Source organism: Acomys minous (assembly GCF_964271855.1).
Source record: "Acomys minous genome assembly, chromosome: 2".
In the NCBI taxonomy this organism is placed as follows: Eukaryota; Metazoa; Chordata; class Mammalia; order Rodentia; family Muridae; genus Acomys; species Acomys minous.
In genome coordinates this window covers 14612466-14636379 of record NC_140484.1, presented here as the reverse complement: position 1 = coordinate 14636379, position 23914 = coordinate 14612466, and the positions used below count along the sequence as shown (strand labels likewise).

The 23914-nt window shown below is 43.4% G+C and overlaps 1 protein-coding gene across 6 annotated transcripts in view; it reads left to right on the top strand.

Annotated features, from left to right (window-relative positions):
* Window positions 1-23914, top strand: part of GBF1 (golgi brefeldin A resistant guanine nucleotide exchange factor 1) — a 137316-nt gene that overhangs the window by 83070 nt on the left and 30332 nt on the right. For all 6 annotated transcript variants that reach the window (XM_084748918.1, XM_084748916.1, XM_084748914.1 and 3 more), the window contains exons 4-7: window positions 13132-13263; window positions 19901-20019; window positions 22339-22447; window positions 22924-22984. In XM_084748918.1, the coding sequence (XP_084605044.1) occupies window positions 13132-13263; window positions 19901-20019; window positions 22339-22447; window positions 22924-22984 (421 nt within the window). The remainder of the gene's footprint in view (window positions 1-13131; window positions 13264-19900; window positions 20020-22338; window positions 22448-22923; window positions 22985-23914) is intronic.

The following is a 23914-nucleotide window of genomic DNA, read 5'->3' as shown; positions in this document are numbered from 1 at the left end:
TCATCAGGGTCCCTGTTGCCAGAGCACAGTGGCCTGAACTGGACACTTACAAACTGAAACAGGTGCTTGAAACCCTACTCCAGCCTCTGTGTTTGATGCCAACCCCCTGAGAGGCTGAGACTTTCCAGCAGAGCTCAGGGCAAATCAGATGTGTGCTGGATTAGAGGGTTTCATGGGACAAGGACGCTAAGTGTATATAGAGTAGCCTGTTTTGTTTAGAGCAGGTTAAAGAACATTTTTATGTAGCAAATACAGGTTAGTGATGGGTAGGAGACTTTGTGCAGGTAAAAAAGTCTTGCCTAGCTGGTTCTGGTGGTGCAGGCCAGTAGGATTTGCTGAAGGAGGCTGGGGCAGGAGGATCTGGAATCTGGGGCCAGCTTGGGCTACATATTTAAAAAGTCTTTCCCACGGGTGCTTCCTACCTCTGCCTTTTACTCTCCAATCTGTGTGCAATTTAGTCAGTGCTTTCCTGAGTAAAGTTAGCGCTGACAAAGGCCCCTAGCTAGGTAAGATCTTGTGCCCTCTGTGTCAAGCATGGGGATAAATTATGCCCTAGTAAATTTTCTTTATTTTTATTTTACTTTGTTTTTGAGACTCTAGCACTGGTTGTCCTGGAATTTGCTGTGTAGACCAAGATAGCCTTGAGCACACAGAGCTCCTGCTGCCCTGCCTCTTGAGGGCTGAAATTAAAGACATGCACAACCACACCTGGCCGGGTTCCTTCTTTTTTGGACACTTTTGTTTTAGCTAACCCTTGGAATATTAATCCTCATATGCCAACAGTTAAAGCAGGAAACTGAAGGTGGAGTCTGAATTCCTAACCCTAAAACCAATAGATGTGTGATCTTACTTCCTCTCTCTTCTTCCCTCCCTTCTTCCTCCCACTCCTTTTTTGTTTATTTATTTTTAAAGATTTACTTATTTATTGTGTACAAGTGCTTTATCTGCAGAAGAGGGCATCAGATCACATTATATATGGTGTGAACCATGATGTGGTTGCTGGGAATTGAACTCAGGACCTCTGAAAGAGCAGACGGTGCCCTTAACCACTGAGCCATCTCTCCAGCCCTCCTTTTCTTTTCCACACAATCTTATTGTGTAGCCCTGGTTGGCCTGGAACTCAGAGACCCGCCTGCCTCTGCCTTTAAGTGCTGACTTGTAATCTGCTTGCTTGTGTGCATACTTTTTATTTTTCCTTTCCAGACTGGGTCTCATGAATGTAACTCTGGCTGTCCTAGAACTCACTGTGTAGACCAAACTAGCCTTGAGCTCACAGAGACCCACCTGTGTCTGCCTCCTGAGTGCTGGGATTAAAGGCTTTTATCATCACCACTTGGCTGGCTATTTTTCTTTCTTTCTTTTTTCTTTCTTTCTTTCTTTCTTTCTTTCTTCAGTTTTTCAAGACAGAATTTCTCATGCAGCCTTGACTATCCTGGACTTGCTTTGTAGACCAGGCTAGACTTGAACTCACAGCGATCTGCATGCCTCTGCTGCAAGTGCTGGGATTAAAGGTGTGTGCCACCGTGCCCGGCTCCTTTTTTTTTTTTTTTTCATTTTTAATTGATATTTTATTTCCTTTCCTTGTTGCACAGTCCACTATGAAAGTGGACAATTTGCTTTGTTCTTACTTTTAGGGTAAATGCATTCAGTATTTTACTCAACAACTATCAGTTTTTTGTGAGTGTTAATTATGATGAATGCATGTTATATTTTGTAAGATATCTTCATCAGTTGACATGATTATAAATTTATCTTCTTTAGCATGTTGATATGTTTAAATGATATTCTGATATAGACTCTGCCTTGCATTCTCAGGATAATCTCACTTAGTCTTGGCATATTATTTTTGGTATATTGTTACATTGACTTAGGTAACCTGCTTAAATGACAGCACAGAGTGACGTTGAAGGGTTATCAGAGGCAAGAATGGTGCCATATAGAGGCTTCGACAAGGTCATGTGGGGACATTCAGGAAGTTCTGGATATGCCTCTGAGGATACATGCAGAGTCAACCAGCAGATAAGAGATAAAGCAGTGTCCCTCGTAAGGTTCCCATGGTCCTCCTCTGTCTAATGAGGTAGTTAAACTCTACGGCCTCTAATATATGTTCATTCCAGCGTTTTATTCTGTGAATCATGGATTCATAGTAACTTAGCCAGTAGAAAAATAGACGGGCTAGATTTTATTTATTTATTTCTGGTTTTATTGAGACAGTTTCTCTGTGTAGCCCTGGCTGCTCTAGAACTCACTCTGTAGACCAGGCTGGCCTCAGACTCACAGAGACCCACCTGCTTCTGTCTCCCGAGTGCTGGGCATTACCACCCTGTGATTTTACTTTTTTTTTTAAATGAGCCTACCCGGAATCTTCACTGTTATTCAACTCCATCACTTTCCCCAAGAGAAAGGAGAATCTGGTGTGAGCTTTCCCAAAGGAACTTCTCCTTGACAACAGCAGAGGCTTGAGCTCCAGATTCAGTTGCAGGCTACCAGGGCACTGGACAGGCTCTAGCAGGGGCAGCTTCCCCCATATCTGGTTGTGAGGGCAGGGTCTCTGGGAGGACTTTTCTGGTTTAAAGGTTATGTCTTTGTATATGTGCAGTTACTACACAAACTAGAACTTCAAATAATCCCAGTGCAGTGTTCAGATGAGCTTCCAAAATACAGCTTCTCGCCAGGCGTGGTGGCGCACGCCTTTAATCTCAGCACTCGGGAGGCAGAGGCAGGTGGATCGCTGTGAGTTCGAGGCCAGCCTGGTCTACAAAGCGAGTCTAGGACAGCCAAGACTACACAGAGAAACTCTGTCTTGAAAAACAAAAAACAAACAAGCAAACAAACATACAGCTTCTCAAAAGTATCTGCTAAAGGGCCAATGATGCTGTCTTCTTTCCTTCCTTCCTTCCTTCCTTCCTTCCTTCCTTCTTTCTTTCTTTCTCAGTGCCACCAGCACCCAGCCCATGGCACCTTCTTGATTGGACTGTTGATAGCCTTTTTAGAGGAGAGAAAGATAATAAGAGCAGCCACTGTTTAGTTAGTACCTTGTGCCATACCACACACCCAATACATACCTACCTTTTTTCTTCATAATCTCCATTTTGTGGATTGAAGATAAAATGCCACAAGAATACGGAGATCATAAAACTGGTGAGTGTCAGAAGCTGGAGTCAAATCCAGGTCTCTGACTCCAAAGGCTATGCCTCTTACCCATGCAACTTGACTGCCCCCTGTGAAACTCTAGCAGAAAGAATGTTTCTGGTGTTCTGCTTTCTACATGGGCCTATTGAAGACTGGATTGACTTGTATATTGTTTTAGAATCCTTTAAAAGAAAAGTATCATGGTGCTGCTCATAGTAGGCATATTGAATAGTTTCACAACGAAGAAGACATGTGAGCAGCCAGAATTCCTGCCCTGGAGAGCTTCAGCACAAACAATCTAGTAAACCAGGAGTGCAGATTAGATGGAGGGTTCTCTGAAGGTAACTGATACATGTTTTAGATTGAAGAAGACAGTTTTAAGGAGGGAAAATCCAGCCCTTACTGGTGAAAGAAGTTTTGGGGTTTTCCTAAAATAAAAAAACAGGCTCATTGTCTGACTAGTGAGGGCCTCAAATTGGAGAGGCTCAAAGGTTCTTTTAACCCAAGGCAGAAAGCAAAGTCTGGAGGTGATTTGGTGATATTGTCCTTATATCTTGCTCAACACTAGTAGGCAGGAAGCTTGACTACCTATATTAGGACGTTAAAACAGAAGTCACAAGTTGCCCCAGTGTCAAGTCTCCTGTCTCCTCAAGTGATGGACGACCTGACTGAAGGGGAGATGAATCCTGACACTGTTTTCTCAGGTCAGAGCTGCTGCTCTCCTCAGCAGTCTGTGTCAGAGCCTCCATGGGCCTCAAGCACTGCCCTTAAACAAAAGAGGACACTCATAGCCTGCTCTCCCAGCGGTCACTGCCCTCCCAGGAAGGGCGTTCTCAGCTGCAGTAGCCCTTTCTCATTTGGCCAGCATTGGACTGACACATTCCTGAGCCCAAATGCACACATAAGCTGCTTTCCCTGCTCGTGAAGCTCTTCACTCCTGAGTGACTCTTATCAGGGGCAGTTGGGCATTCTCAATTGGATTCCGCTGACAAGGAAAAAGGCCTGGGGTATATTATTTCAACACCATTTAGCTTCAGACATGCCTGTCTCGACCCTTCTGCCCTGAGTCTACTTCTCTCTTCTTGCTCTCTATAGGTCATCAGCCTGCCCCAGCATAGCGCTTCATCCTGCACACACTGACCTCGGTTTCTAGAGTCATTCACAAGGTAGATCACAGTGAGCACACCTGGAAACCATCCCATGATAGAAACAGAAGCTTCTCATTTCACCCTCTTGACATTTCTATATCCAGAGGCATAGGGCAAAATTAGTTGAGCACAACTGCTGTTGTTTTTTTTCTGTCTCTACTGGCACATTTTTTTTTTTTGTAGGAATTGTCAGGTCACCACTTTTCTGACTATGGTGTGTGTGTGTGTGTGTGTGTGTGTGTGTGTGTGTGTGTGTATTCAAGATTATGTTTCTTGTGAAAGCTAAAGCTTGAGAACAGTCTACAGTGGGATTTCTGAGGTGCTGGAAGTTTAGTAGTTAGGAGTTATGAGGGTTTTTATGGTCACCAGGGGACATAAAGAGTTTGGTCTAAGCCTGGTATGGTGACACACGCCTTTAATCCCAGTGCTTGGGAAACAGGGGCACGAAGATCTCTGTGAGTTCCAGGTCAGCTAGGGCTACATAGTGAAGCACTATCTTTTTGTTTTTGTTTTTCTCGAGGCAGGGTTTTCTGTGTAGCCCTGGCTGTTCTGGACTCACTTTGTAGACCAGGCTGGCCTTGAACTCACAGAGATCCGCCTGCCTCTGCCTCCTGAGTGCTGGGACTAAAGGTGTGTGCCACCATGCCTGATGAGAAATACAGTCTTTTAAAGAGAGACGGGGTTGCGAGGTGGAGGCTGGACATTGATGGCATGCTCCTGTAATCCCAGCACTCGGGAGGCAGAGGCAGATGCATCTCTGTGAGTTCAAGGCCAGCTTGGTGTACAGAGTGAGTTTAGGACAGCCAGGGCTACACAGAGAAACCCTGTCTCAAAAACAAAAACAAAACAACAAAAGACTTTGGAGTGGGCGTGATGACACATACCTCTGGTCCTGGGAGGCTGAAATAGTAGATTGGCATGAGATCACTGCCAGAAGTACACCAACCAGGGTAACGTAACAAGAGACTATCTTTAAGTTTTAAAAAAATGGGGGGGGGGGTCGGGTCTACTCTAACATTTCAGGAGGCTAAGGCAGGAGAATCCAAGTTGAACCCACCTTGTGCAACATATATACAGCATAACAAGTGTCAGGCCAGCCTTGGCTATACAGGGTGCCCTTGTCTTGAGCATGTGCTCCTAAAGCAAGCGCAAGAGCAACTCTTGTCTTGAGAGAGAGAGAGAGAGAGAGAGAGAGAGAGAGAGAGAGAGAGAGAGGGAAAGAAAGAGAGAGAGAGAGAGCGCAAAGGAGGAGCCATACACTGTCCCTTACCTCTGATTATTAGCTTTAAAATTATCCAGACCTGGGAATGGTCAGGTGGGCATATAGTCTTGGTTTTAGAAACCAGTTAATTCCAGAGAAAACTGCTAAAGGCAGCTTCCACAGACCTGTAATTCTTAATTCTAAACTGATGGATGAAACCTAGATAGACATTTGCAGCTTTGCCCTATTCTACAAGAGAAATGAAATAAAGAAATGCACTAGGCCAAATCATGGTTCCAGTACTGTGTGACCTTGTGTAAAAATGTTTCACTTTTTTGATCCATAGTGTCTTCATTTATAGGGATTTCCTGGGGAAGGCAGCAGTAGTAATTTAAACAGATTATTTTGGTTTTTTTGTTTTGTTTTGTTTTGTTTTCAAGTCAGGGTTTCTCTGTATAGCCTTGGCTATCCTGGACCCGCTTTGTAGAACAGGCTGCCCTCAAATTCATAGAGATTCACCTTCCTCTTCCTCCCTGAGTGCTGGAATTAAAGGTATGTGCCACTGCTCAGGCTTAGCTTTTTAAAAAAGACTCTTTAGAGACCTAAAACTTAAGATTATAAAACGCAAAGCACAATTTTTTAGTAGATGCACATAGTGCAGGCTATTCAGCTCTTAACTACCAGTTTACCTGGTGTGTGTCCACTTTGCAGTCAAATGCTTACTGCGCTCCAGACTTGGGAGGGTGGAGGCAGAGGAGAGCTGCTGATTATCAGTGATGTTATGACTATTTAAGAGTTAAACCATGAGGCTGGAGAGATAGATGACTTAGTGGTTAGGAGCACTTACTGTTTCAGAGGACCGAAGTTTGGCTCTCAACAATGATGTCAGGTAGCTTACAACTATCTGTAACTCCAGCTACAGTTGCTCCTATGCCCTGCAGGCACTTTTACTCACTTGCACATACTGACATGCAGAGACACAGATAATAATGATAGTTATGATAATTATTATCATAATTAATGATAATAAAATGAGCCGAGCAATGGTAGCACATGTCTTTAATCCCAGCTCTCTGGAAGAAGAAGCAGGCGAATCTCTGTGAGTTCAAGGCCAGCCTAGTTTACAGAGTGAGCTCCAGGACAGCCAAGGCTACACAGAGAAACCCTGTCTTGAAAAACAACAACAACAACAATTTTTTAAAGAGTGAAGATAAACCAAGTGATGGCACATGCCTTTAATCGCAGCACTCAGGAGGCAGAGGGAAACAGTTCTCTGATTTTGAGGCCAGCCTAGTAAATTCAAGGACAACCAGGGCTACACAGAGAAACCTTGTCTCAAAAAGAAAAAAAAAGAGTGAAGCCTTATATGATGGGGTATGCCTATTTCTCAGCACTCAGGAGGCAGAGGCGAGCAGTTCTCTTTGAATTGAAAGCTGGCCTGGTCTGTATAGGAAGTTTCAGAACTACATAGGGCAACATAAAGAGACCCTCTCTCAAGAAATATATATAATGATTATTTTTTTAAATTAAGTTATAAAACTTTAAAAAAGATTTCAGGTCTGGAGAGATGGCTCAGTGATTAAGAGCATGGGCATCAGACACACACATGACACACAGACATATATGTAGGCAAATACTCATACATGTAAAATAAAAATAAATAATTCTTAATGTTTAAAAGAAAGGCAAGTTAGGGCCTAAGGATGTGGCTCAGTTGGTAGAGTGCTTGACTAGCATGCATGAGGCCCTGGGTTCAGTGCCTTATACCACATGAAAGTGGGTATGGTAATGCATGCATATTTGTAATCGAAACAGCAGAAGATAAAGATAGGAGAGTCAGAAGTTCAAGGCCATAGCAAGACACTGTCTTTAAAAGTAAAAGGGAAATTCTTCATAGGATTCTTTAGGAACCCTTGGAAGGCCTTCGGAGATGGTTCAAGGGGCAAAGGTGCTTACCACCAAGCCTGATGGGCTGAGTTCTGTCCTAGAACCCACATGGTGGAAGGTGAGAGTGCCTCCTACAAGTTGCCCTCACACCTGTATACACACACACACATACACACACACACACACACACAAAATGAATAAGTTAGTTTTTTACATAACAATTTTAAGATTTGTGTGTCTCTGTTTGCTTGTGTGTAAATGCCACAGGTATGCTTGTACTTATAGAGGCCAGAAGAGGACGTTAAATCCCCTAGAGCTGTAGTTACAGCTCCCCAGCCCCCAAGACTATTTTTTTATAAAGTAAAAGAATTATTCACTGTTTAGTCTATCAACCAACTCAATTTGGATTTTTGTTTTTAAACATTTTTGTCACTTTAGAAATTCTACTTTTTAATTAATGTAATTTGTTTATTGATTGATGCTGGGAATTGAAGCCAGGACCTTGCAGGTATTAGGCAAAGGCTGTACCACCAAGCTACATCACCAACCTTAACTTACTCTTTGAGACAGGGTTGTACTAAACTCCCTGGCTGATCTTGAACTCCATCTGTAGCTCAAGCAGGCTTTGAACTTGTAATCCTCTTGCCTCAGCCTCTTAAGTAGCTGGGATAACAGGCATGAGCCACCACAGCCACCTCCAGTTTGGTCGATGTGAATGGGAAAAAAAAAATCTTAACATAGTGTTAATTAAACACAAGCGACTCCTCAACTTACACATTTTGGTGTTAACATCCAAAATTCCAAGGATTACAAATCATAAATGTATATTTCCTTCCAACTGTCATTGATAGTTTGCAGGCCATATTCATGAGACCCCAGCCTAAGGCAGAAATGACATAAAAACTCATCCTCCCTAGATATCTGTCAAGATAACCAGTGAAGAAAAGGGGCTCTTGAGTGTGCCCTCTGGCTGCACTGCCTTGTAGACAGGGCCCACAAAGTTTGACAGCACATGAGCCAACAACAGACGGATCTTAGTAAACCTCTGGGCCTGAGGTACTTCTGTTGTTTCCTGCAGCTGAATAGGGCTACCCTGCACTGCTTGAGATCACAGATAGCCTCCCCTTTAAAAAGGTAAAACAAGGGGCTGGAGAGATGGTTTAATGGTTAGGAGTACTTGTTTCTCTTGCAGAAGACCCAGTTCACAGCCATCTGTAATCCCAGACCTTGCAGGGCACCAGGCTCCCACATATGGTGCACAGACATATGTGTAGGTAAAACACTCATACATAAAAATGAAATAAACCTTTAAACAATTAAAAATATAAGTGCTTTAAAGGTAGGACACACTGAAAATACTGTCTGTCAGTACAATGCATGAGTCTTGGTGAGGACATCAGTGAATGCCTGGCTCACAGTGGGCACCCCTGCTCGGTGACAAGGATAGCTGGCTCCTAGAGCTGCTTCCTATTACTGTATGAAAGTCCTAGTCCATTTTCTGGGAAAACAACTTCAATTTGCCTCTGACATTAGCAACAACTACATAGGTTATTAAAGACTTTTCAAGATAGTTGCAGTGCTGTGTAATCTGAGCTTCAGAAGGCTGAAAAAGAAGGACCCATTGAGCGCAGGAATTTGAAACCAGCCTGAGCAACATAATAAGGCCATACTTAGGTTATTTTATTCTCTCAATAACTCTAAGAAGCAGTACCACCATCTCCATTTTTCACTAATAAGGAAGTGAAGGAAGGCTCTCAGAAGTGATAACCAAGGTCATACAATAAAAGGAAACCATAGAATTTGGACCTAGGTCTTCTTAACTTCAAAATCAGGATGCATAAACACTGTATTAAATTCTTAAGTATATCAAACTGCCTGCCTGCCTGCCTGCCTGCCTTCCTTTCTTTCTTTTTGGCTTTTTGAAACAGGGCTTTTTTGTATACCTGGTTCTGGTTGTCCTGGAACTTGCTCTATAGACCAGGCTGGCCTTGAACTGATAAACATCTGCCTGCCTCTGCCTCCCAAGTGCTAGGATTAAAGGTGTATGCCACCACCACCTAGCTCCACTGCTTCTTTTTTTTAAGGATTTATTTTTATTTAATGTGCATTGATGTTTTGCCTGCATGTTTGACTGTGTTTGGGTACCAGATCTCCTGGAACTGGAGTTACAGACAGTTGTAAGCTGCTCTGTGGATGCTGGGAATTGAACCCAGATCCTCAGGAAGAACAGCCAGTGCTCTTAACTGCTGAGCTATCTCTCCAGCCCCAATACCAAGTTATTTCTATAGGTTTACTATGACTAAAATGGCAAATAAAATTTTATAGCTCGACTGTCCTAGGAATTATTTTCTTCTGTTCCTCTCCTAGCAGTGGCTATACACTGTTAGTTATTGATTGGAGTACCGCCCTATAAATTAAGCCTTAGGTTTGTCCAGGTTCACTCCTAATCCAAGAGGGAGAGCAAGGCCCCTTTAACAAGGCCAGCAGTCTAAATGAGGCCCATAGGGACTGTCCTCAAACAGCAGCTTGAGGACAGACTGAGCCATCTCCCTCCCTGGAGCACAAGTTTGATATGTGAGCTTTAAACAATAGTTCTTTTTCTTCTAGAGGGAACCGGTGAGCAGTTCGTGTGTAACATACAGGCAAGCCAAAGCTGATGTAGCCCTTACTCTGCATGCACTATTATCACCAAACCCAGACTCAAACCCGCAGTTTCAAAGCCCAGGAGAAATTAAAAACTTGTGTTGCTATACTTTATAGTATGCTCGTGTGCCCAGCTTTATGCAGCTATTGTACTTGAAGCAGATTTTTCGATCAAAATTCCTCTTATCTAGTCAAAAGTTTCATTCTTAAGTAGCAGTAAGAAGCGAAGACACTTTATAAGCTTATTATCAGTTACTACCCTGTCAGGTATCTACAGGGCACTTAAAAGAAAAAAGAGGAAATAAAAAAAGAAAATCCTAAATTGACATTACAAAATCTATAGTTAATGAGCCTGAGAGGTCAATAGCCAAGCTAAGAAGAACTAGAGCATCAGGACCACTAAGTAACCTCTCCACACTCCTTGAACATGGCAAATCCCACTGGGTCCTTCTCTTCAACAGGTGGACATGACACTACAGCATCATGAGAGCTTAGTGACACCGGCACTGAGGGGTCTTGACTCTTCTGCTGCTCTCGTGCCAATGGGTTTAAGAACTTCTCATTTTACCTATGGGGAAAACAAAGGCATCAAAACTGTAAGATATGAGCTTCCACACGGCTGTGAGGACATATAAACACAGTTCATGGAGCAGCATCCCTTTGAATAATCATGTTACTCTGAAAAGTGCTCAGAAAACTTCCAAGGCAGCTGAGCCTGAATAGACAGTCCTGAAAGGGTTAGGGAACAATGCCACAACACAGGGAGCAAAAGTTAGGCCTGGCCAGTACATGTACCATCAGTAGTGTCCATCTGTCTGTCTCTCTTGTCTTATCCCAGCTGTATTGGCAATACAGGCTGTATTTTTCTGGTAATGTTGCATTTCAGCTCAAAGTATACTGCTAATATTTTGACAGCTACATGTGATAGATAATGACTTTTTTTTAAAAAGCCTTTATGTCTGGGCCTAGAGAGATGGCTCAGAGGAAAGAACACTTGTCTTGCAGAAGACCCAGTTCTGTTTCCAGCACCTATATGGTGGCTCACAGCCATCCATAACTCCAGTTACAAGGGACCTGATACTCTCTTCTTCCCTCCACAGGCACCAGACATGCAGATGCAAATTTCATACACAGGCAAAACACTCATACAAAATAATAAATCCAAAAAAGTATTTAGAATATGTTTAGTTCCAGTCTGGTTAATAAAAAAAAAAAATGTAAACAGACAAAAGAGAGCCAGAGATGGTTTTATGAGCCTGTCATCCCAGCACTTAGGAGTTGGGAACAGGTGGGTAAGGAATTGAAGGATAGTCTAGGCTGCAAAATACCCTCGCACTGGAGCTAGCGGCTACACAGGTGCTGCAGGTTTGAACTCAGGTCCTCGTGCTCATACAGCAAGCACCTTACTCAGCCATCCCCCAGCCTTACTGTCCATTTTTTAACATGCCTTTGAAAAGTGTTACATATTTCACTCTTCCTAAATATGTTCTCTGTACTTTAATGCTTATTGTCACACATGCATGTGTGCACACATATTTTTCTTTTAGTTTTTCTCTAATTTGTCATCTCTAGGTGGACCCAGTAGGGAGTGAAAAGCAGGTTTTGTACAGCTGATGTGATCACTGTACAGACAGGCTTGGAAAATACTACCCAATCTGCAAGTTAATTAAAGTGTTAATCTGGGAAGCAGCCGGCCCAGAAAATGTTTACTTAGAGAGCCAAAAGGTAGGGGACTGAGTAGGGAGTGCCCTATATTTGCGTGAAAATAAAGGTTCATAATAACAAACACACACACGTGCACACACGTGCGCACACGTGGGCACACACACACCTTCTCTCTCTCTGTCCCTAAAGGCTAGCCTTGATCATATCCCTAAAAATTTCTGGCCTGTTTAGGCAAACTAAAAGGGAACTAATTTTGAAAGCTAAAACCACAGTGGAGTATAAAAGGAAATTCAACCTTCAGCAAAGTTGGTAGGCAGGAAGTCCAGGGCAGTGTGTATTCTTGACTTGGGATGAAATCTGCTACAGTAGAAGTGTGTGCTGGCAACAAGGTAGGGCAGATACGTTGTTTGGGAACTTTAGAACCATGTAGATGCCAACTCTGCTTATTGTGTGATTTGACACCAAGATTATTTTATTTAAACCTTATTTTTCTCAATGACTATGATGTTCTTTTATCTTAGGACAGTTAGCTGCCTGTGGTCTCTGGGGAGGAAGAAAGGAAAGAGGAAAGGAGGGAGGGACAAAGTGGGGGAGGGGGGCAGAAGAAAGGGAGGGAGGGGTTAGGACCTTCCAAGATTACAGATTGTATTACTGGAGGCTGCTCAGCCTTTTGTTTATTTTAGGCTTTCTTTTCATCAAGGGACTATAAACCAGGTTTTCTCTTACCCAGGAATTTCTTTAGTCATGCTCTCTGTACCCCGGGTAAAGCATACCTGTATATCACTAAAGAAATGACGAAATGAGCATAGAAATTTGACTCATGCTATTTGGTTATATTAAATTAAGTATTGTTGGTTTGCTTTGTGTGTGTGTGTGTGTGTGTGTGTGTGTGTGTGTGTGTGTGTGTGTCTTGAAACAGAATAGCCTGCTATGTAACCCTGGCTGGCCTGAAACTTGCTATGTAGACAAGACTTGCTTCAAAGGTGTAGTGATTTTCCTGCTTCTGCACCCTGAGAACTGGGATTATAAGTATGAACTGCCACGCCCAATCGCCAGCTATTGTTAATTTCCTGATTGTGATCAAGGGCCGGGAATGTAGCTCAGTGGAAGAGTAGCTACATAGCATGCACAGTGTCCTGGACTCCATCTGGCGTGCACACACAACAGTAATGAGACAACAAGAGCTCTGATCATCCTTATGACATAAAACTCAACATTTGAATAGTTTTACTGTTAATTTTTTAAAAAAATATTGATCATTTAAAGCTGTATCCTAAAACATCTACAGACATCAGGAGCTAAAATCAAGGTATTCTAGTTAGAGGAAGGCTGACCCAGCCAAGAAGACCTCTAACTTTATTCAACAGACAAAAATGACCTTTTGCCAGGGTTAACTTTTGTTAATGTCCTTTCATTTTTGATTTGTGTTTGTTTGTTTGTTTGTTTTATTTGCAGAACTCTCAGAGATTGAGCCAAATGTATTTCTTCGTCCATTTCTGGAAGTTATTCGCTCTGAAGACACCACTGGTCCTATCACCGGCCTTGCGCTCACCTCTGTCAACAAGTTCCTGTCCTACGCACTCATAGGTGAGCACTTAGGCTTTGGTGGACCTCTGCAACACTCCATTTGCTGCTTCTGATGGTTGTGCAGGCCTCAAGCCAGCTGCTGTTACCAGCTGTCCCTTTCTTAGTACAGAGATAAACTTAACTTATTCCTCATCATGCTAACTGGCTAGGTTGTCTGTGGAGGGAGAGAAGAGAGGACCTTGCCTGAGACTCTGATTTCTACTAAACTTTGCAGAGTTAGGAGTTTGGTACCCTTGGTGGTTTGTTTTGCCTTTTTTGAAAATTATTTGTATTCATTTATATGGGGAAGTAGGGGTAGGGGGCATGCACAGAGAGGTGTCTACATGGAGATTAGAGGACACTGTGGTTTTCTTCTTCCACCATGTGGGTCCCAAGGACCAAACTCCAGCCATTAGACTTACCAGCAGTTCCTTTACCCACGGAGCCATCCTCTGGCTCTGGTTTGCCTTATTTTCCAAATATACTGTATTTTCCCGTGTATAAGACTACTTTTTAATCCCAAAAAAATCCATGTCAAAGTCGGTTACTTACCTGCAGCTTGCTTCCCCTTGCTTCATATGTCCGGCACATATAGTGGGGGGTGCCGCAGCAGATTCCCTGCTCTGTGCGAGGAGTATGAAGCAGAGAGGAGCAAGCTGCATGCATCTTCCTGTACCTTGAGCAGGAGGCTGTGAGCATAGATTGGTTCTCCACCAGAACCCGCCTATTCGACTGGTAGGACTGCGCATCTTCAGGTTGAGTGTGGAGTGTGCCTTAAAGGGGCAGTGCAGGCTGGCACTGGCTGGCTGCTGGCATTTAATAAAGCACCTGGCTGTCTGTGCCCTGCCTGCAAATAGACACATACCCGAGTCTGCTGCACAGGGTGTGCTTTGGAAGAGGGGTGGTCTTATATAACTAGTATATTCCAAACTCTATATTTTAACTGGAAAAGTTGGCCCAGTCATCTTATACTCCAGAAAATTTGGTAGGTTGTGCTTATTGTAAGAAAACAACACAGAAGGCCCAGTGCACACCTTTAATCCTAGCACTCAGGAGGCAGAGACAGGCAGATCGATGTGCGTTTGAGGCCAGCCTGGTCTACAAAGTCCAGGACATCCTAGGCTATACAGAGAAACCCTGTCTCAAAAAAACAAAACAAAACAGAAAAGAAAACAACACAGATGTCTAAAAGAAGTGTCTCTCTTCTGTCTTAGTGCTGAAATTTCTTCTTTAGGTAAATAGTATTAATAACATGGCTTGAATTGTTCTTTTTGTGTGTGTATGTGTCATGATATTTTTTTTATTTAATTATTTTTTTCAGATTATATCTCAATTGTTATCCCATCCCTTCTATCCTCCCGTTCCTCCCTCCCTCCCACTTTCACCCTATTCCCCTCCCCTATGTCTGTGACTGAGGGGGACCTCCTCCCCTATTATATGGTCATAGCCTATCAAGTCTCGTCTTGGTAGCCTGCTTATCCTTTCTCTGAGTGCCACCAGGCCTCCTCACCAAGGGTAGTGGTTCTTAATCGTTTGCTTGATGCATATGAATGTCAACACATCCCTCCCCACATGCACACACCCATCTTTTTAAAAATTACTTATTTGTTTTTATGTTATGTACATTGGTGTTTTGGCTGCATGTATGTCTGTGTGAGCGTATCAGATCCCCTGGAACAGGAGTTACAGACAGTTCGAGCTGCCATGTGGGTTCTGAGAATTGAACCTGGGTCCTCTGGAGGAGCAGTCAGTGCTCTTAACTACTGAGCCATCTCTGCAGCCCACACACACTCATCTTAAAACAGGTCTTTCTATGTAGCTTGGAACTTGCAGTCCTTCTGCCTCAGCTTCTCAAGTATCAGATATAGGTAGTACTATCTTCCTTAAAAGAGATGGGGAGAGGAGGGGGGGTGGGGAGAGATTGAGATTCATGTATTCATTTTATTTGTGAGTACAGTGTTCATGCAGTACCCACAGAGGCCAGAAGAGGGTGTTAGATTCCCTTGAAACTGTAGTTACAGGCATTTATGAACAGCCTGATCTAGGTGCTGGGAAGTGAACCTGAGATCTCTGGAAGAGCAGAGTACTCTTTTTTTTTTTTTTTTAGTTTTTCAAGACAGGGTTTCTCTGTGTAGCCTTGGCTGTCCTGGACTCACTTTGTACACCAGGCTGGCCTCGAACTCACAGCAATCTACCTGCCTCTGCCTCCCGAGTGCTGGGAGAGCAGAGTACTCTTAACCAATGAGCCAGCCATCTCTCCAACCTGGTTATGCTGTTTATTTGTTTATTTGATGTTTATTTGATGTACACATATATAGCTGATTTATTCTTCTCATGGTAGTAAAACACATACACAATTTTCCCTTTCACCTTAAAAAAAAAAGTATTTATTTATCACATACGCAGTGTTTTACCTGTATATACAGCAAAAGAGGGCACCAGATCTCATTATAGGTGGTTGTGAGCCACCACATGGGTGCTGGGAATTGAACTCAGGACCTTTGGAAGAGTAGCCAGTGCTGTTAACTGCTGAGCCATCTCTCCAGCCCCTTACTTTTTTTTTTTTTTTTTAAGACTGACTCTCATGTAGTTCAAGCTGACTTCAGATTCATTGTAGAGAGAGGATGGCTGAACTTTAGGTCTTCCTGACTTCACCTTCCCATACTGGGTGATAAGCATACTACCACATCCAGTTCTATGAAGAATGAGGATCAAAACAGTGGCTTCATGCCTTCTAAGCAAGCAATCTACATCCTGGCCCCTTTTAATCAAATTTAAGTAAATAATTCAATATTTTAAATTATGTCCATAGCATTATGCAGTTATTTCTATGAACTATTTCTTAAACTTCTTCATGCCCCAAACAGAAATTTTAATTATAAAATAACAACTCCCCATTTCTCCTTCTCATTCGTCCCTAATGTAATGGTATAATAGTGTCTTTTATTTAATATTTACATTATTCACTCTTTGAAGCCATTATAAATATGCTGAAATAAACATTCTTGTTCTTATGGTCTTACTAATTTTATTTCCGTGTGATGTATTTCTGAAGTTGGAATTTCTGATGTAAAGTCTGTGTATATCACATTTTTTAAATTTCCCACATAGTATTTATTATTTTTTCACTTATTAATCATTCATATTACATCTCAATAGTTATCCCATCCCTTCTAGCCTCCCATTCCTCCCTCCCTCCCTCCTGCTTTCCCCTACTCCCCTCCCCTATGACTGTGACTGAGGGGGACCTCCTCCCCCTGTATATGCTCTTAGGGTATCAAGTCTTTTCTTGGTAGTATATCACATTTTTATAAGTGCTACATTGTATATATTGCTTCTCCCATAGATTGGAGCATTTAAGTTCCCACCAGCAATGTTTTGAGAGTTTCCATTTCTCCTTGCTGTCTTCAGCTCTGAATATTACCAGTCTTCCTTCTTGTCTACCTGTCATGTTGGTGGGCAAAATCTGTCTGTTGTTGTTTTTATAGCCTTGAGGTTGAACCTTAAAATTTCCTTTGTCTCTCTTTTGGGTTTGTTTTAACAGTTGGAAAAAGCTCTTTGTATAATAGGGATAGCTACTATAGATACAACTAATAGGTTAGGTAGCTATAACTATAGATAAATGTAGTTAGATATGACTAATATCTATCATATAAATTTATTATAAAAACTAATATTTATTGTATTATAAATTCTAGACTTATTATTTCACTCAATCTAAAGTAGATCTCTGATTTTTTTTTTTCAGTAGTAGGGCTTAAACCTAGGACCTCGCACTTGCTAGGCAAGGACTCCACCACTGAATTATGTCCCCCTCAGTCAGCTTATGTAAGATGTGCATTTGGGTTCCTTTTATTAGTAGTCACTCAGATCTTATATTCTTTTCCCCCTATTACAAACCCTGGTGAAAAGGTGAGGAGCAAAGAAAACAGGCAGCTGCTTTTGTTCCACAGTGGAGAGACAAGGAAAGATAAGGCTCTAGCTGGCCCCGTGCAAAAGAATGACCTTTATGTTCAGGACAAGAAAGTCTTTAGCTGTTCTAGAAAATTGGACTTCCTTAGCTAATGCATTCAGGATTCTGAACAGGAGTTGGAGTCGTGGGTGTCAGCCAGGTTCTGAGTAGGTAAGGTCTCAGCCTCTATGGGTACACTAGACTCAGCTTCATACTGTCCCTAAAAGAAAGCAGGCCCAGTCCCTGCCATCCTTGACCTGAGCACCACCTGCAGGCCATGTCTCTTCTCAGCCTCTAGCAGCTGCCCTAATGCCTCTTTCCCTTTGATCTCTCCTCCTTCCTCTGTCCCCTTCTTGAACTTGGCAAAGTGTCTGGTCACTGGAGAGCTCAGGCCAGCTGGTCAGTGGAGTTTCCTGTGGTGGGAAAGGGGAACGTTGGAGGTGATGATTGCTGTAGGCACGAGAAAAGCGGCAGGAAGGAGTGCACAAGAGCCAGAGAGCAAAAGCACTGAGGCGGCACTTCTCTCTGAAGCTGGCTTCCCACATGACAAGGGGTATGTTCTGAAGGAATGTCCTTCAGAATACAAGGTCTAACAAGTGAGCTCAAGCAAAGAATCCTCTGTTTCTGTGACCTCCTAGCAGAAACTACGCACTGCAGTCTGGATCCTGCAGCCCCAAGGCTTCTGAGGTTATTTTCTGTCCTACTCCAAGGATTGGCCTTTATTTGGTCCCATGTACCTACCAGGCCAAGATTTGTACCACTGACTGTCCAGCTTGCTGGCAGGCTCTTCCTGTGATTCTAAGGACCTGTTACATTACCTGCCTGAGGAAAATGGACTTTGCTACTTTGTTTAAGCTGAATGAATGAGAATACAAAAAGATCAAAATAATTTAAATCACTTTACCAAGAGATTACTGCAAGAGGGGAAGAAACAGACTCCCAGGAGCTTTGGGATGTGAGCAAAGCTGCTATTCACTGAACTCGGACATGCTATTCAATACTGAGAAAGACCTGGCTTTCCTGTGGCCCTGAGGCCTAAATAAGGACTTTGAGAGGGTTTAGGCAAGGGCCACAAAGAGTGGGATTTTCTTTGCTGATTGAGAGACAGGAGGAGGGGCTGGCTCACCACATTGTGCTCTGAGCCCTCAAACCGCCATCCCTTCGCATGTCTCTAGAGTAGCCAGCCACTCAGTACTGCTGCAAGAGGGATGCTGCAAGTAGGACAGAGTATTAGACATGGCAGAGGCTAGCCAACAAAGACAGCAGAGAAAAAGAAAACGAAAGGTACTCGCACTTAGTGACGGTCCTCTGGCTCATTGTTGCAAGAGAAATGCTCAGGATTCTTGGCGATTCCCCAAGCGTTAGACTCAGGAACTCCATTAATTTCAGCTAAGCAAAAAAGGGGGAAATTGCTAGGTGTGGTGGCACAACCTTTAAAGCCCAGCACTCTGGAAGCAGCAACAGGGGATTTGTGAGTTTAAGGCTAGCCTGGTCTAGTGAGTTCCAGGTAAGCCAGGGCTACATAGTAAGACCTTGTCTCAAAAATACAGAAGTGTGTGTAGGCCGGGCATGGTGGCGCACACCTTTAATCCCAGGTTTTGGTAGGCAGAGGCAGGAAGATTACTGTGAGTTCAGAGGCCAGCCTGGTATACAAAGTGAGTCCAATATACACACAGGCTACAAAGAAAAACCCTGTCTCAAAAAACCAAAAAAGAAGAAGAAGACTGAATTTAAAGGACCTTAGCTCTGCTGTAGTGTGGCACCCACACAGAAATTCTGGTAGCACTAAGCATCTGTGTCCCCTCGTTCTCTTAATTCAGCTGTACCAGAGTACACAATCTAGAGACAGCCAGAGAAGTCATGTTAAAAGATGAAAAGAGAAAAGTTGTAACCTTGGCATTCAAAGCTCTGCTTTCTGCTCTTATTTCTAGACCCTTCCACTACAAAATGAGTAGCTAACCACTAATGGTTCCCCAAGTGCGTCCCTGGACCAGCAGTACTAACTTTACCCTGCATATCTGCAAAATCAGAGCTTCCAGGGGCTCAGTTGGTAAAGTACTTGTCATGAGGATCTTGAGTTTGGAGCCTCAGCACCCACTTAAAAAGCTGAACACTGTAATTCCAGCTCTGGAGAGGTGGAGACAGGAGGACCCCTGAGTTTAGCTGAATCACTGAGCTCCACATTCAGGGAGAAGCCCTGTCTTAAAAAAATAAATAAGGTGCAGAGTAATTGAGGAAAACACCCGATTCCAACCCCTGACCTACACACACACACACACACACACACACACACACACCCTACACAAAAAGAAGCTTCTAGAAGTGAGCGAGGCTGTGTGTATACTTAGCAAACACTACAGGTAATTTTGAGACAACTCAGGGGAGTTGTGCACAGGGGCTTGTTAAAGCCGATTATGGGTTAAAAAAAAATTTTTTTTTTTTGAGACATGGTTTGTTTTTTGTGTGTAGCCCTGACTGTCCTGTAGACCAGGCTGGCCTCAAACTCAGAGATCCACCTGCCTCTGTCTCCCCAGTGCTGAGATTAAAGGTGTGGGCCACCATGGGTAAAATTTTGAGGTAGCTCAAAAAAATCAGTAGGTTAGGGGACTGGTGAGAAAGCTAGCCTTATCCAAGCAATTTATAGACAGGCATCTTCCCTTTCCCTGTCTTCTTGACACAATTTAACTGTCCCTTTTGTTGGAGCAGATCCAGCTCATGAGGGCACAGCAGAGGGCATGGAGAACATGGCAGATGCCGTTACTCATGCCCGTTTTGTGGGCACAGATCCTGCCAGTGATGAAGTTGTCCTGATGAAAATCCTTCAGGTAAGTGGGAGGGAAGAACAGTTAGGCTAATGGCCAAGTGCGGGTGCTGCTGGCTCTACTTACGGAGTCTCCCTGCAACACCAGACTTTACTTTGACTCCACTGAGGCTTAGGAACTGACTGTTTCCAAACAAGGCACTCAGGTACCCAGAGGAAAAGCTTTTTCTAAGGAAAATCATTAAGAGCTTTAAATGAATTGGTATCAAATACCAGAAGCCCTTAATACACTTGTATCTCTGGTAGAATATATCTGTGTCATCCATCTGTTAGGGCAGGACCCTGCTAAGCAAAGAAAGGACTCTAAAGTCAGGCACATGGGTGGCTCTGGTTTTTTTTTGTTTTGTTTTGTTTTGGTTTGGTTTTTTGGAGTTTTTGGTGGTGGTGTTCAAAACAAGGTGTCTCTGTGTAGTCCTGGAACTCACTCTGTAGACCAGGCTGGCCTCCAACTGAGATCCATCTTCCTTTGCCACCCAAGTGTTGAGAGTAAAGGTGTATGCAACCACTGCCTGGCTCTTTTTTCTTTTTTTTTTTTAAGGTTTTTCAAGACAGGGTTTTTCTGTGTAGCCTTGGCTGTCCTGGACTCGCTTTGTAGACCAGGCTGGCTTTGAACTCATAATGATCTGCCTATCTCCGCCTCCCAAGTGCTGGGATTAAAGGCGTGCACCACCACACCGGCTTCTATTTTGTTTTTTAAAACAGGGTTTTTCTATGTAGCCCTGGCTGTCCTGGAACTTGTTCTGTAGATCAGATTATTCTTGAACTCAGAGATCTGCCTGCCTTTGTCTCCAAGAGTGCTAGGATTAAAGGCCTGCACAACTACACTTGATTTAATATATAATTAATTTATATAATATATATAAAGATATATTTTTTCCTGATGGCTCTGGCTGAATTCCTGATTACCCAGAAATAACTGACTGCCTGAGGGTTGACTCCCAGTTGCCCAAAGGGGACGGGGTGTACAAACCCTGTCTGGTTCTTCCATTCATCAGATTGGGTATCCCTTAAGCAGAATCCAGAATCAACAGGAAGCTAGTTTTAAAGCGCTTGCTGTTTTTCTCTGAGTGTATGGTTCACCTCGGAGTCTGCACAGTGGAATGCCTCTCCTAGGATCAGCTGGATCAGCTATCTCAAGGTGTGTGCCGCTGGCAGCTCCCCTCTCCAGTATCTGGAGTGAAGACAGAATTTGGGGTAGAGTTATCTTGCTAATATGTTAATCCTGAATTTCCCCTGGAAAAACCAACTCCACTATTTTGAGCCAAATGTAAAGCAAGCATATATTAAATATTAAATACTGACCACCAAGACACGGACCTTGACCAGGACCACCTCCCTGGAATTTTCCAGCTGAAATGGCCTTAATTTTTTTTTAAATTAAAATAAATTTTTGTTTTTGTTTTGATGCGGACATGGTCTCATATAACTAAGAAAGACCTTGAATTCTTATTCTTCTTGTTCTGATCTCTGTACTCAGCTTTGATGTCAGCATTCTTGCTAACTTAAAAAATAAAAAGAAACCCTGAAATCAGGGATGGTCATGAAGTTTTTAGGAGACTGAAGCAGGGAAATCACAAGTCCCAGCTCAACCTGGACCAAATAGCATGATCTCATCTCAAAACAAAAGCAAAGCTGGGGAGTGGTGGTGCATGCTTGTGACCTGAGAACTCGGGAGGCAGAGGCAGGCGCAGTTCTGTGAGTTCAAGGCCATCCTGGTCTACAGGTGAGTCAAGGACAGCCTAGGCTACACAGAGAAACCCTGTCTCGAAAAACAAACAAACACAAAAGCAAGAGAAAAAGAAAACCCAAACAGGTAAAGTGGTAAGGAGAGCCACACCCTAATAGAGCACTTGCCTAGCATATGTGAGTTAGCAAATAAATTGAAAGAATTGAGGATATAGCTCAGTTAGTAAACTGTGTGCCTTGTGAACATGAAGGCGTGTGTCAGGCATGGTGGCAAGTATACTTGAAGTCCGAGAGAAGCAAAGACAGGAGGATCCTGGGAGCTTGCTACTCAGCCAGTCAGGTCAGTGAAAGACCCAGCCTTAAAAGAAGTTGGTCCACATATCTGAGCTTCTCTGGCCTCCACATGGCCACCCCCACATACACACACACACACACACACACGCGCACGCGCACGCGCACGCGCACGCACACACACACACACACACACACACACACACATGAACATGCACATGACACTGAAGATGGTGGTGGTGGTGGTAAGATGGTAAATTTACCTGCTAGGTGTATTTTCTACCTTCAGGTGAGCTTTACTCAGCCTGCTTTGTTTATCACAATGTTTTCTCTTTCTTCCTTGTAGGTTCTCCGAACTCTGTTGCTAACCCCAGTGGGTACCCACTTAACAAATGAATCTGTATGTGAGATTATGCAGTCTTGCTTCCGGATTTGCTTTGAAATGAGGCTCAGTGGTAGGTGCTTGAATACCAGCTCTTTCACCTAACTGGGGCCAGTACCTGAATATATATACAGGATGCTATCTCTGATGCCCAGAGGCACCAATCTCCCCATCTTCTACCTTGGGTAACCTTAGGATTTTGTTATGAAGTGAGAGTAGTAGAGTTCTCAACCTATTACCCGCGGGCAGGAGTTGAGATGAATCTTAGACTTTTCTAGAACCATGTCTTCTCCCTTAGGGTTTCTGGGATTGATAGCAATTGATGACCCAAGAAAACTCATCTAGTATGTCTGTCCTCCTTTTCCTGACTCCGTAGTACCACCTAGTGGTCTGGTAAAGTTATAGCTACCAGGCTGAGCTGGAGCTGGTTTTAATAAGTTTGGCATAATCCTTGGTAAACACAGTTTGGAGGGGAGTCGGCTCTGAGAAGTCTCCTGATAATAGCACAGCAAGTAATGACACCTGTGTTATTTGTTTTTGCCTGTGCAGAGTTATTGAGAAAATCCGCAGAGCACACTCTCGTAGACATGGTGCAGCTGCTCTTCACAAGGTAAACCTGCTGCTGTTTGCTTCTGCCCGGCTGCCCAGGCCTCTTGAGTCTGCCTGCTTCCACACAGCCACTTCAGGGACCTGGCCAGCCCCACAGCCACATCAGAGGCCACTGGGATTATAGATAGCAGTGGTTCTCTGGGCCCAGGTTACTGAGCAAGGGAGAAGGAAGAGAGAGCTGCTGTAGCCACAGGGAGGCAGAGAGTTGTTTAATCTCTGCTTCCCAAACCTGCGTCTGTTTCTGTGCAGGTAGCATCTGGGAGAGGGAACCTAGAGAAGATGCCAAACTTAAGCAGCCTGGAGCAGGATGCTGAGCTTCCCAAGCTCAGCCTGATTTCTTCAAAGGAAGCCAAAGCTAGGGCAGCCAGCTGTAGTCAAAAGCTGCTTTGTTGGTTCTTGTCTTGGCTGGCCTGGACTTCTTGATTTTACCTATTCAAGTTCTATACCCTGGCAGACTCTTCAGTCCCAGGGAAGCCATGGTTTTTGGTTTCCCTAGGAAGGACTCCATCATGCTAGAGCCCGAGGAGCTTTTTTTGTCCTACGTCTGATTGTCTGTTCTATATCTCCTTTCAAAACACACTAGAGAAGAACTGGAGAAATAACTTTTAAACCTCAAAATGGGAGGGATTTCCATTTGCTCTCAGGTTTAATGCCTTTAACTGTACATTAGACTGCCCTTGGATTCTACTACCAAGAGTTTCTTACTCCATGGGTTTATGGCCTTTAAAACACCAGCCTGCTTTTACTACCTTCTCTTTGCCTTACTCTCTATCTCTTGGCTTTCAACGGTGCTTTTCAAGGATGAAAAGAACTTTCATCCTCCAGGGTGTTTGGTCACCCTGCCCCAGTGACTGATTTGTCTGTGTCTGACATATTCCAATTCCTATGGCTCTGTAGCTCTAAAAGGGATGAGATGACCTTTTCTCTAAGT